Here is a 14,188-nt window from a genome sequence, read left to right on the forward strand (position 1 = left end):
AATTAAAGGAGTGAAAAACTGCATCTGTGCAAAGATACTATATGCATAGCCTATTGTGCAAATATGCAAATAATAGATGAAGAGCATTCACATTTGAATGGTTCAAATGTGGGACAAAAGAACAACACTTGGAAATATTTGTATTTCAAACCTCAGCTATAACCGCATATTGACATGCAGTCATAAATGAGAGAACAGAAAAACAGCAGGAGGGATGTCAGAAAAATAAACAAACACAGAGAGCTAAAAAAAGACAGGTAAACAGTCTTGAGAAAAACTATTCTACCAGATTGTGTTTGCTATTCATGGATTGTTCTCAACTGTGGACTTCAAGCAGACAGGGTCAGTTTGTGCCCACAAAGTCACATGGGAGAACTTGTAGAAGGGAGACCAAGAGATAAGGGGAAAGAATGATAACAAGCCATGAAAGGGACAAAGAGAAAACCGTAAAACTGTCAAGCAGAGTATGCTTGTTTTGGTGCACTGGTATCTACCTTGAAGGTGCACCATAAAACGAAATGCTTTAACTGTATCAACACGATGTTGCTAAAACAAGCCTTAATGGTCATTTGTTCCATTATCAAAGGAGATCTAGAAATAAATAGTGCTCCCACATAATTTTCCAAATGGCATGAGCTGACCTATACACACCGAGACTTCTCTTCTCTTCATTGACGCAGTTCCAGCAGCGGAAGTCCATCCCGCTTCTTACAGGCCAACACAGAGAAGCTGAGCGACGTCTGGGAATGAGATACGAGTTTGTGCCTCTCCCACTCTCAGCTGCTGCCTGACTTCCCGCACAGGGGCACCATGATCTCAGAGAGCGCCCAGGACAGAGGGGCTTTCATTAGGCCCACTGGCACTGCCCTCCTCCAGCCATCCAGAGAGAGGGAGAGAAAGAGAGAGAGCCACCACTCCCTGCCCCAGCAGCCTTCTGCAGGGAGTGAGATGGCAGTCACAACAGCCCTACTGCTGCTACCCTTGCTTCTGCTAATCCTGCTGCTGCGACAACTCCTCCGCAGACCAGTCTGGGCACAGACATATTTATTTTTCCTCTTTTCATTTAGGCGAGTTATCTGTGGCCAGCCCCAGTTTCAGAACCTGGCGCCCAAGCACCTTCCAGGAAACCAGTCGGGCAAAAGGGGAGTAGTTGGTAATTAAGATCCCAAATCAGATGGAAAGGAGAGGATACATGTCTATTTTGACTGCATGTGTTATGTAACCAACACAGGGAACAATGGAAGACTTTGTATGTGGTCTTTCACAGAGTTTCTCTCTCTCTCTCTCTCTCTCTCTCTCTCTCTCTCTCTCTCTCTCTCTCTCTCTCTCTTGCTCTCTCTCTCGCTTTCTCTGCCACCACCTCTGCAATCCATGTACACAAATGAACATGTGAAATAAAAACTTTATAAGAAGTTCATGGCACAGTGTAACACATGCATACTTTTAAAAAGGGGAGTGGTTTACCTCAGTGCCATACATTGGAGAGAGACCCCTAGTGCACCTTGAGAAATAAGTCACATAATCGAGGGCTAACTGGTATCAGGAGGAAAGAGCCTGCCTGAGGCTACAGAGGGCTTCTCTATCCAATGATGACATAACAGATTATTCCTTTATTAAACAGCCTTGGCCAAAACTTCAAGGTGACTTTAAAGGACTAGTTAGAGAGCCGTGAAAGTGTGGCGCTTATCAAAACAAATTAAAATAATAATAGATTGGTTTATTAGTTGGGCCACAAAGCACTGATACACTCTATATTGCAAACACACATAACAAGGCAGACAAAAACAAAAGGAGTGCAAAATCCGTTGCTCTCAATTGAACAATGTCAGTGTTTGCTCAAATGGAAGAGTAAACTGAATCTCAAGTCAGAAAAAAGGAAGAAGAAGAAGAAGAAGAAAAAGAAGAAGAAGAAGAAGAAGAAGAAGAAGAAGAAGAAGAAGAAGAAAAAGAAGAAGAAGAAGAAGAAGAAGAAGAAGGATTTCCAAGGTTGACACAAAACACCCCTTATCCAACATAAGTGTCTTGGCGCAAAATTACCTATTCAAAGTAACATCCACTAACATCAAACATTTACCAGCTTCCTTTTCCAAACTGAGCCTGCACTAAAGAAACAACACAGCACTGTTGAGGCGGGGGAATGCCTTTACTGCACCACACACATTTGATAGAACATTGACACATTACAGAGAACAGAGGTCAGCCAAGTCCAGCTGACACTGTCTATGAGTTTAGGGATTGATAAGAAGCAAAAGGCCTAATCGTTTTTCACTGGCACAGAGAGGACATTCGTCTGAATATCTAAACTGTAATATGCAGATCACTGGCTCAATGTCCAGAGGTACATCATGCCCATGTCATGTGTCCATGTCACACATAATGTATCTGCATTGCACACGGAAAGTGCTGAGCTCTGTAAAATCTTTAAAAAGTTATGTAACTTGTCTCAAGATGACACTCACATGCTTTTTATTTCATTATCAAGCCACTCCAGTGATTGCACCTTGGGCCAACCTTTAGCCTTAAATCAACCAAGTGGTACATATTACTGAAGGCAACAAATATAAGATGGGTTTCCATCCAACTTTTTAATGCAAATTTTGAGACGACACGCTTGAAATTTGCATAAAATATAAATTGAATACGAAATCTATTCGCTAGAGGGGGATGGATTAACTGCCAATTTACATAGAGTAAAATGCGACCAAGGTAGATGGAAACAGGTTTATTCACATCAAATCACATTTGTTGGGATTTCATTACATGTTTCCCTGACAACCTCCTGTTTTCTTTTAGCCAACTTTTCATAATTGTGCTTAAAATATGCAAATGAGTTTGATGGAAACCCAGCAAGTGGGGACTTGAGTTGACGGGAACCATGAGCTGGCACTTTTATTAGTGTCAAAAATGTACTTAGGTCTGTTTTTGTTTACACTTCATGCTCACTTACTTCTGAAGAAATCTATTTGTAAAATATTTCTGTCAATTATATTCTCTCATTATTCCTTGGTGATAGACAGAGGGTGGCATAAATCCTTGTTGCTCTGCAGATATTTTTTCAACAAAGTGGCTGATTTGCATCTGCTGTTTTCCAATGCAAAGTCACTGACAGGAGAGCCTCTGGCAACCACTCCAAAATGGAAGACTACAAAGGTCCAGTGCTTCAGCATCAAGTCATTTATCCCTTTCCCTCGATTGATATATCAGAACGCATAGGTGCTCAGATTACAAGGACAACATTAGCATTCAGTAATTAACAATGCAATGTGAGCTGCTATCAAACTGTAACTTTGCATTTATTTTAAGAGAGAAACTTTGTTTATATTGCTTTTCTGAAAGGTCAATGTCAGCTTATATGTTTTTGTGTTTTGCATGTGCCGGAACCATTTGCATCCAAAACCCCTTCAGATAAATTGTACCTCAGGGTAATGGACTTTGCGAGACGTCTAAAGACCCTTGAGTCTGGGCTGTCTGACAAGACAAACACAACACTCTGTCTCACTGCTGCTGATAATAGCACCATGACCACAATGGGAGCACACAGACACACACACAAACACACACCACAAGAAGCCCCAGCCAAGGTGTGTGTTTCATTTCTCGCTGGGAGTCATAACAACCTCACACATCTGCTTACTTTCTCACAGTCTGACAATGTTGCCACATGCACACCCATATCAGTGAGTGAGCAAAGAGTTCCCCCAAACTGAAACATTCATGCTACTGATTCAAAGATGTCATCTTTACTATGGCCTGCCTGCTGCATACCTACAATTATGACAAATACATGACATTACCAATACAGTAGCCTACCTCCACCTCTATATACATAATCAATTACACAACAGCACAAGGAAACTATAGTTTTAGGGTGTACTTGACCCCCTACATATGCAGCTAATCGTGACACCGCCTTCCCTCAGCTGCAATGCAATCAGTTCAACATTCTGGAAGAGATATTTCACATCTCTAACCTAATGGAGTTGTATGTGTGACGATGACATGGGGAGCTGGTTGGGGTGTGTGTGTGTGGGGGGGGGGGGGAGCACAGGCGTCAGCACTGGAGCAGGAATGGTGGCAATGAAGGAGCAGCCGATATATACATGAGTGTGAGATCAGACACCTGAAACATGCACAGGTTGCTGCTATGCAACGGTTTGCAAATTACAATCCGCAGAGAGGGAGGAGAGGGCTGTGAGGCACAATGATTAAAGAGTTCATTTTATTTGGGGCAAATAACAATGTGGCTGGCTGCCCTTTTAAAAATTATAATTAAAATAATTAAAAACTTTTTTCTTGAACATGAGATGAAATGGTAAATTAAGGATAATATGAGCATATTCAGTAGTCAAAACAAAACCATTAAAGTGGATTGCCTTATTTATCTGTCTTTTTCATTGTTTCAACATCAAAACATTTTCAAAGTTGCCCATCAACATTGCCTGAGAATGCTGCGGTAGGAATCACAATGCCTCTTAGACTTTCTCTTAGATGAGTGACTTGGATTGTGTCCAGCGGATTAAAAAAGCTTCTTGAATATAAACAGAGCAGGAATGTGCAGTACAGCCCAACATGGATTGTCTTCCTTCCATTGTTTCCCACAATCATGTGACAGCCTCCAGGTATGCCCCATGACAGTGCGTATTGCCATCCATAAAAGATACGACGATATGTTGAAGGAATTCATAGCTTGTGTGTAGTGATCAATGTCTGGGATTAACTATCTCAAATTTGTAATGCTCTCCATGTCTTCCTCCGAATTCTGAACAGTGTGAACACGCGCATATTCCGCACACACACACAAACAGAGAGAGAGAGAGCGAGAGAGAGTGATAGACAGCCATACGCACGCACTCACACACACACAAACAAATCAACATGAGATAGTATTTGTCTTGATAAAGCGCTATGTTAATAAAGACAGACAGCGAGTGAGCACAATGTGTTAAGCAACCGCAAGAGTAACCTACACTAGACAAAGTGATGTAGCTATTAAAATCCGATATGTTGACTGCTGTAATAACAGCAATAGCATCGGCTCATGTATGGTGTTTAAACAACTCAACTGATCCAGCAATAACAAAGTAATTCTATCCACCAAGGACGTACCAACAAATAGACTTCCAGCCGATTATTAGATGGAAAATATTAGATATTGTGGATATCGACACCACCGAATTTGTATTGTATTTCATGACATTGCACCAGTCTTTGATTGTTTGCAGTAAGGACAGATTTTATATGTTTTAAGAGAATTTGTGAAGCAACATTTCAAAATCATAGGCTACACATTATCCTGTTCTCCCGCATAATTAGGCTACGTAATTTGTGTTTCCCTTCGAAGTCAGAACCAACTTTATGTTCAAACCGCCAAAAAATGTAGTTAATCTTACATGACTAGCTTCTAAATAGATATGAATTCCACCTCTTAACACTCAATATCTTTCAGAGAAAATCAGCACTACGAACTCTCAGTGCGCTGGACCACCTCAACGTTCACTCTGGAGCACTGTGCCGCGACATGTTGCCAACACGTTGAAGGAGACAGCCAGGTGTTGCAAATGGACAGGTACGTTCAAATCAATTTTATGGATATGAATCACAAAAATCCTTACCTTCGTATAAAGGCCTGAGCTTCTATTGTGTCGGTCCAGCTCCTTCAGATGACACACAGAGAGTTATTATCCAATTATATTTAAAATAAGGATGTGTGGATGCTGAAGAAAAACTAAAGCTGCCGCAGCTTTTTATGACAGCTCACAGTATCAACGCCTAGAAAGACACACACTCAGACGCAAGCGCCAGTCTCCACCTCTCAGTGGTCGAGTGTTTATGTCAAGTTCTGCCGCACCGTCGTTGTACACCGATAGTGTAGGCTACGGATAAGCCAACATGGCCATCTACAGGGTAATAGTGGTCCAACCAACTTAAGTTTGAAACGGAGAGAAAATAGTTTAATTAAACTTGATTAAAGAGAATGTATATAGTTGTTTGTTGGTAAAAATCAATAAGGAGAATCTGGAGAAGAAAAGTGTCATAAATATTACAATACCTATGGCCTACTGTGTGATTAAAACCCCTTCACCATAGCCAAAACAGCGCTGTCATGACATGACCACCTACTGCTATGTTTTTGGCGTCATCAAATGGTAAGTCTTGAGATTGCACATAGCCCACAGAGACTGTTTCAACCTGGCCCTCTGTCTATCCGTGTAGTGTTTCACTGCAATCATTAAAGGCGTGTCACTCCTCGCTTTACAGTGATAAAACTGTATTTTTAGTACGGTCATGGAAGACCAGATGTACTGTTTAGCAGCCTACATATTGTGTATTACGTAGCATTTTGTGAAGGAATGAAAACTTCATGGCATCACATTCTTCAGATGTAGACTGTCAGGGAAAACTATTCCATGTTAAAGGCACACTCCACAATTCTGGTGAAGGGTTGTTGATATTTGAGCTCAATAAAATCACACCCCTCCCTTCCGTGTTCCAGAAGCATCATTTTGATTGCCTGGAGTTGTAAATGTATAGGCATACAAACCCCTGCCAGCTGGAGGATCGCGAGGAACAACTAGTTGAATTTGACAAAAAGTGTATTGGATTAGAATAGTTGACAAAGCTTTTAAATAAGTAAAGGTCCTCATAATTAGTTGAGACACCCTACTGGACTTGCTTGGTTGAATGTTACTGTAATACTAAACAGTAAAAGGTGCAATGAATGAAAACCTGATACTCCTTAGTTTAGTTAACAACTTGTCCTCCTCTCTTTGGGAAGGGACATTCTACTTTCTTTTTGTTTGATTTTGAGATAGAGACACTATTGGTGCAACTAGATCACCAGAAGCATACTCGGTAGAAACACAAAGCCCAGGCCCAGCCCCTTCAAAAAAATACTTCCTTTCAATCTTGTACAGACTTCAGACAAAACCTGAAATTAGAGCAAGTTTCAAACCACTACAAAGGACCCAGAAGATCTTGGGAAGGCAACAGTCTACCGTGCAGTGTCCAAGTCACATTCAGGAACTTTCTCATTCTAGAATCTACTGGACCTTTCTATCCTCACAGCTGTCCCAGGCTGCCCACTCTACCCCCACCCATTCAAGGCGCACAGACATATGCTGGTGATTTCTCAGCTGTCAAACCTATTCCTTAAATAGCATATATCAGTCAGCCCATTTCACAAAAAGGGGACACAATGCTTTTGGTGAACACATATAATACACTCAAATTACTAACATCCATCATTTCATAAAACAATACATTTTGAAGACTTTGTTGTGAGAATATCCACACAAAGTTCTTCAAAGCTACACATCTGTTCTGTTTTGATTAGTAATTTGTAAATGTGGTCCCCTGTCTTACTAAGTGTGTGTGCCCTTCCCCCTGGCATGTGCCTATCTCTCTGAGTGAGAGCTATAAAAAACCCACATGGTGGTCTCAAGCATTGAGAGAAAAGCTGAGAAACATTACTAGTAGACGAATTAAGTAAGCAAGTAGAGAAAATTTACGTGACACACATCTATTGAGGTAAAGTGATGTTTTGTCTGTTCTTGTAGTATTTCATGACCTCTGTCACCTCCATGTTCAATGAAGAATCATTTTGGGGGAATTTTGAGGGGTTCAAATAGGGGCTTGTCTATTCTGTGGTTGCTATCAGCTGTAGGTTTTCAGTAGTGAGCAAATGTTGCCCAAATAAGGCTTGAGGGAAGGACATTTAAAGATTGAGATAACACGTGCTGGGCCATTTGCTAAACAGAGTTGAGTTCAAGTGACAACTGTATTGTGGAACGGTAAGAATGGACCATCTTTATTTCTGAATGTGATCAATATGAGAGAGTTGTTAAAGTAAACTTCTTTGAACATTTTGAAAGCCCATTAGTAGGAACACAAATGGCCTTGTTGTTTTACTAATTTTGCAAATTGATTTGTTTGTAGATTTATATGTATCAATTATGTTTATTGCAGTAGTCAGAATTGTTACATAATGTTCATGGAAAAGCTGGTGGTAAATTTAGAAACATTGTTTTTCTCTCAGTCATTCACAAGAAAGAATGTATTTCTCACAGTATTTTCAGAAAAATAGCCTGATCAGAATATTAGTTAATTAGATTTTTATTGACAATGGTTTTAGTTTGAATGGTCATTCTTGTATCGAACTGAAATTTCAATCCATGTGGCTTTCCACTCATTGTGCATTACTTTTCATGAAGAAAATGCTAAAAGGGGGGTGTTCTCATTTTGAAGGGCCATAGCTTAATCTGTTCAGTGGAAACACAATCTATCTATTAGAGTTATGTTTGAACAAGGCTCTTTGAATTGTAGATGGCAGACGCAGTCCAGTTGAAGGAGGAGGGAAATAAATATTTCCAGGAAGGTGACATTGACAAAGCCATTGAAAGCTACACACAAGCATTCAAAGTGTGTAAAGACAAGAAAGTGTTGGCAGTCATCTGCAGAAATCGTTCAGCCTGCTTCCTCAAGAAGGTAAGACCTATCATCTCCATCATCATTATAAACACACACACACACGCACACATGCATACGCACACATTTTGTGAATGCTTCTAAATATCCCTTACATAATTTCCACCACACATAGTCATTTGAATTATGGGTGCATCCTTAAATAAAAAACAGCATATCTGAATTTCTCTTTATGTTTAGGAAAAATACAGTCAAGCTGTGTCAGATGCCTCAAGAGGTATGATATACATTTAAAACTTTTGAAAGAGACAAAAATATCCTATTGTACATTTTGAAAATGAATTAATACTTTCTGCATGTTTATCTCACTGCCTTTCATCACAGCTGTTGATATAGATGGTGCAGATATCAAAGCCCTGTACAGACGATGCCAAGCTCTTGAAAAATTAGGAAAGCTGGACATGGCCTTCAAGGATGTCCAGAGATGTGCCACAATAGAGCCAAAGAACAAAACTTTTTTAGACACCTTGAGACGACTTTCAATAGAAGTTCAAAAGAAGGTGAGCTAGAACAGTTAAGCTATTTGAGGACCAGTTGTTATCTACACTTGATGTTAACTCACACATGATTCACAATGTTGTTTTTCCTCCCCACAGCTGAAAGAATCCTTCTCAACTGATTCCAGGGTAAAGAATATGTTTGATATCCTGCTTGCTGAAGAACAGGAGAAAGACAAGATGGAAAAGGTTTGTATCTTTTAACAAATGAAGAACCACTTACATATAAGACTGTTAGTGGAGAAATTCTTTACACGCTTCACTCAACATCTTGTTTGAATCCACTTCTTCTGTATATTTTATAGGCTGCAAACAACCTGATTGTTCTGGCCAGAGAGGACGCAGGTGCTGAGAGAATTTTCCAGAACAATGGTGTAGCCCTGTTGCAACAGTTGATTGACACCGGAAAACCTCAGATGGTTCTGGCAGCTATCCGAACCTTATCAGGAATGTGCACTGGGCACAAAGCAAGGGTAAGGCTCTATGCGAGACAGAGAGGTTAGGGAACACTCATTTAAGATAAGATAATCCTTTAGTAATCCCACAACGGGAAAATATACAGTGTTACTGTAGCAGAGAGAATAGCACAATAGTAAAAGAAAGCAAAATATAAAAGATAAAAGATATAACGAAAACCAATGTACCTCTGTTTACTTCAAAGCAATGCCATTGTGAATCTATGTATTTAAGTGTTCGTATAGTATGCTCAGGACATGTGTACATACCAGTTATTCTGAGGATTGGAGGACAGGGGGACTGTTTCGGTTCCATAACAGAAGGTATGTTTGCTATTTCTGAATTTATTCTTACATTTTACTGACATCTGTTGACAGGCGATGGCTATCATCCACCTCATGGGTATTGAGAAGATATGCAGCATTATGGCAGTGGACAATGAAGAGATTGCCTTGGCAACTTGCAATATGTTCCAGTGTGTGAATGATTCCCTGTCTGGAGCGGACAGGAGGGAGTATGGCAAAGAGGAGGCTATTGTTCTTGGTAAGAAACAGGGGACCCCTTTTGGGGTGTGTTTTTAGGTTGCCCTCGTATTTCAGTGTCATAATTTAATGGATATAAACCAAATTTCATCACTTTGACTGAATTCCACCTCCTTATTCTAGATTCAAGCAAGGATCTGAAGACCATCCTTATGGCCTTGCTGGAAATGGTTGCAAGCAAGAAGGTGTCAGGCCATGGAAGAGATCAGGCTCTCAACCTCTTGTGTAGGAATGTTCCACGTAAAGAGAAGAAAGAAAAGGACCATTCAAGAACTCTTTTCACCATTGACCATGGTAATCAATTATTTCATCTAAATGCTTCATAGTCGTGTAAATGTTCTCTGTTGCATACTGATAGAATTTCAACATATACATGACATTTTTTTCCTGCTACTTACTCAGGCCTGAAGAAGATCCTGAAGGTGTGTGGCCAGATACCTGAACTGCCAGATCAGCTGCCTATGACAGAAAACACCCAGCTCATTGCCAGCGTCCTCCTCAACAAGCTGTATGATGACCTGATTTGCGACCCTGAGAGAGATAACTTCAGGGAACTCTGTGATGAATACATTAAGTGAGTTCTCTCTCTACCAATCACAATATTGAACTGATAACAGGTGGATACTAATCAACAGATTAGTCATGCTCCACTTGCTAAAAACCATAATTATCTCACAAAATATATATTTTTTTACCTTGCCCCCCAGAGGAAAGTTTGACCCCAATGATATGGATAAGAACATCCATGCCATCAACGCCCTGTCAGGGCTCCTCCAGGGTCCATTCGATGTCGGTGACAAGCTGGTGGGTGGACAGGGCGTGATGGAGATGATGGTGGCTCTCTGTGGCTCAGAGCGTGAGGTGGATCAAATGGTGGCGGTGGAGGCCCTCATCCACTCCTCCACCAAGATGAGTCGTGCCACCTTCTTCACCACCAATGGCGTAGGCCTGCTCAAGGAAATCTACAAAAAGACAAAGAATGAGAAGATTAAGATCCGGGCTCTGGTGGTAAGTATTTTTTTCTGACATTTCCCCCTGAAGATAGTCTTTTTTTATTGAGGGAGGAACCATTTGCATTTTGCCTTTGATATTATGCCAGAAGAATTTGGTTGATAATGTATGCTTCATGTTATCACAGGGTCTGTGTAAGCTTGGGTCAGCTGGTGGTGATGATTATGCCATGAGACAGTTTGCAGAGGGTTCTACTGAGAAGCTGGCCAAGCAGTGCAGAAAGTGAGTATAATTACCCCTTTCTAGGCTATTGGTTTGTAAAGGTGAAACATACTGAGAAATACAATGTATGATATTCAGAGTTTATGTATGTGTTCTTTTCATATGATGTAACATAATAACGTAATTATTTGGCACTCTAATCTTTCAGATGGCTGTGCAATCCTGCTATTGATTCCCGTACAAGGAAATGGGCTGTGGAGGGTTTGGCCTACCTCTCAAATGATGCTGATGTAAAAGATGACTTTGTTGAGGATGAGGCTGCCATGAAAGCTATGTATGAACTTGCCAAGGTAATTATGTCATACAAATAAATAATGTACCAGATCATTATTTGCTAATTTTGCATAGAACATACATAAACGTATTCCCCCCTCACTCCTTTTCTAGTCTGCAGACAAGACTATTCTTTATGCAGTGGCCTGCACCTTGGTCAACTGTACCAACAGTTATGAAAAAAAGGATATCCTCCCTGAGCTGGTCCAGCTAGCCAAGTTCTCTAAGCAGCATGTCCCAGAGCAACACCCAAAGGTAACGGGAGTTTGATAAATGTTGGACTGTTCAGGGCACTTAGTGCAGTTTTCAGTGTGTGTAAAATGTGTTTTCTCTAATGCAGTCATTTATAGAGCCATGTGGTTGTTTATGCTTTAGGATAAAAAGGATTTCATTCAGAAGAGAGTGAAGAGGATGTTGAAAGCTGGTGTGATCTCCGCTCTTGCTGTGATGGTCAAAGCAGACAACACCCTTCTGACTGACCAGACCAAAGAAATGCTTGCAAGGTGATGGTTGCTACCTTGTTTGAAATACTAAATATTTCAACAACTTCAAAAGAAATGAATGAATACCCAACAGTCAATGGACATGGCCAGAACATTAAGAGCAATTATCTTCCTCTACAGAGTTTTCTTGGCTTTAGCAGATGACCCCAAAGACCGTGGCATCATAGTTGCTCATGGAGGTGGGAAGGTAACTGAGTGGTTATAATACACAACCATAAAAACAATACATCTTCAGATCACCTATCGAAATGTGTAATGTTTGTATTGTTTTCACATATAGCATAGCATGGCAGTTTCAGTGTCGTTTCAAAGCTCACTATTGCCAATTATTTGTAGATTACAATAAAAGATAAACACATTATAATTTCTTAAGTATGGCCTCTATTATTTTACCCTGTACATCACAGGCACTCCTTCCCTTGGCTCTGGAGGGAACTGAAGAAGGAAAAATCAAAGCCTCTCATGCTTTGGCAAAGATTGCTGCCATTTCCAACCCAGAGATGGCCTTCCCAGGAGAGAGGGTAGGACTATTCTGTCTGCAGTTATAATGAGAAACACATTGACTACAATCACCTAAGTTGTTGCTCACAGTGTGTTTTTATTGCAGGTCTATGAGGTTGTGCGGCCACTGGTCAGGTTGCTGCATACAGACAGGGATGGTGTCCAGAACTTTGAGGCGCTGATGAGTCTGACAAACCTGTCTGGCTTCAGTGAGAAGCTTAGGTGGGTGTTACATAGTAATCACACTTGCTGGTCCAATAATACTACTAATAATCATAATAACAGTATGACAAAAACACTCCTTCAATACTATAATGTTGTAAAACTTTTTGTAACAGGACAAAGATTGTCAAGGAGAATGCTCTCCCAGATATTGAAAACTACATGTTTGAGGACCACGACCAAATCAGACAGGCGGCAACTGAGTGTATGTGCAATCTTGTAACCTGCAAAGAGGTAAACAGATATCTTCACTACTTCAAGAAATAGAACATAATGTTTATTGTGAATTATTAAATTACATAGATAGTTTGACATCTTGGGACTCTTATTTGTAATAAAGATATCTATTTCAATGTTGCAATGAAATAAAAAAAATACTCTGGTTGTTGTATGGGAACTGAAAACGGAGGTTGTGCAAATAAACAGGGTAATGAACCCACAAAAGTGCAGACTCGCAAGTAAACTGTTTTGGTGTGGCCCCACAGGTGCAAGAGAGGTTCCTACAGGATGGGAATGACAGGATGAAGCTCCTTCTGTTGCTCTGCGCTGAGGATGACGAAAAACTTCAGAGGGCAGCCTCTGGAGCATTGGCTATGCTCACTGCAGATCATAAGAAGCTCTGCATTAAGGTTACACTTGTGGTACGTCTTATGCCAGGGCTGTTCTCAACCAGTTTCTCTTACAGTGCCTTTATTTTTTTATCTGGTAACAAATGTTTTTCTGATTCACAAAATCTCTGGCTGGTCTAGAACATTGGGATGTTAATTCTAAGACTGTTAAGTGTACTTTTGAACACTGCCAAAAGCATGGACATGAGAGACATAGTATTACTGACATAATGAGTGATAATTATTCTCTTCCTCTCTCTTTGACCTGTAGACAACACAATGGCTTGAGATCTTGCAGAGGTTGTGTCTTCATGACACTGTGGAGGTTCGGCACAGAGGTCTGGTGGTTGTCTACAACATGATGAATGCTGACGATGAGGTGGCAAAGAACATGATTGAAAGCGAGTTGCTGGAGATTCTGACAATTATTGGTAAACAGGAGGATCACCCCAAAAGGCAGCCTGCGATCGACGCAGCCCGTGCATGCCTCTCGAAGGCGATGGATCTGGGATTCATTAAGCCCTTCTCTACTGGTAGAGAATCAATTTCTACTTGAAGGACTGAAGGACTGAGATAACTCTTCAGGAGGTTTTTAAAAACTTTGTAATGTATTTATTTTCCAAGTCAGAGACAAATTATTAGTTTCTAATTTGTTTTTTATTTCCATTGTTATAATTTGTGCTTAATGTATTTTACACATCCTGATGAAACGGACTTTGTACAAAAAAAGTGATTGTATTGTCTTCTGTATACCCCACGAGGAATAATAAAATTGAGATGAATTGGCATCAAACAGGCTTTATACAGTCATTCTGTTATCATTGCAGCAGGGGGCAGAACGGGACAAGTTACATAGTGACAACAAATAT

General features: G+C 40.4%; 2 protein-coding genes across 2 annotated transcripts in view; one reads left to right on the forward strand and one right to left on the reverse strand.

Annotated features, from left to right (window-relative positions):
- pip5k1bb (phosphatidylinositol-4-phosphate 5-kinase, type I, beta b) overlaps positions 1-5,734 on the reverse strand; it is a 34,739-nt gene extending 29,005 nt beyond the window's left edge. Inside the window, exon 1 of the mRNA XM_080853034.1 lies at positions 5,613-5,734. The gene's annotated coding sequence lies outside the window, so the exon portion shown is untranslated. The remainder of the gene's footprint in view (positions 1-5,612) is intronic.
- A 1,695-nt stretch (positions 5,735-7,429) lies between these two features.
- Positions 7,430-14,112, forward strand: unc45b (unc-45 myosin chaperone B). The gene is made up of 20 exons (XM_080852957.1): positions 7,430-7,527; positions 8,323-8,484; positions 8,665-8,701; positions 8,809-8,984; positions 9,081-9,170; positions 9,287-9,454; positions 9,815-9,980; positions 10,103-10,273; positions 10,382-10,553; positions 10,687-10,987; positions 11,118-11,212; positions 11,361-11,502; positions 11,600-11,740; positions 11,861-11,988; positions 12,109-12,175; positions 12,396-12,509; positions 12,596-12,711; positions 12,828-12,945; positions 13,197-13,352; positions 13,591-14,112. The coding sequence occupies exons 2-20, from the start codon at positions 8,323-8,325 to the stop codon at positions 13,873-13,875; spliced, it is 2,805 nt and encodes a 934-aa protein (XP_080709083.1). The 5' UTR covers positions 7,430-7,527; the 3' UTR covers positions 13,876-14,112.
- The last annotated feature ends 76 nt before the right edge of the window (positions 14,113-14,188 follow it).

This window comes from Sprattus sprattus, assembly GCF_963457725.1.
Source record: "Sprattus sprattus genome assembly, chromosome: 15".
NCBI classification, from domain to species: Eukaryota; Metazoa; Chordata; class Actinopteri; order Clupeiformes; family Clupeidae; genus Sprattus; species Sprattus sprattus.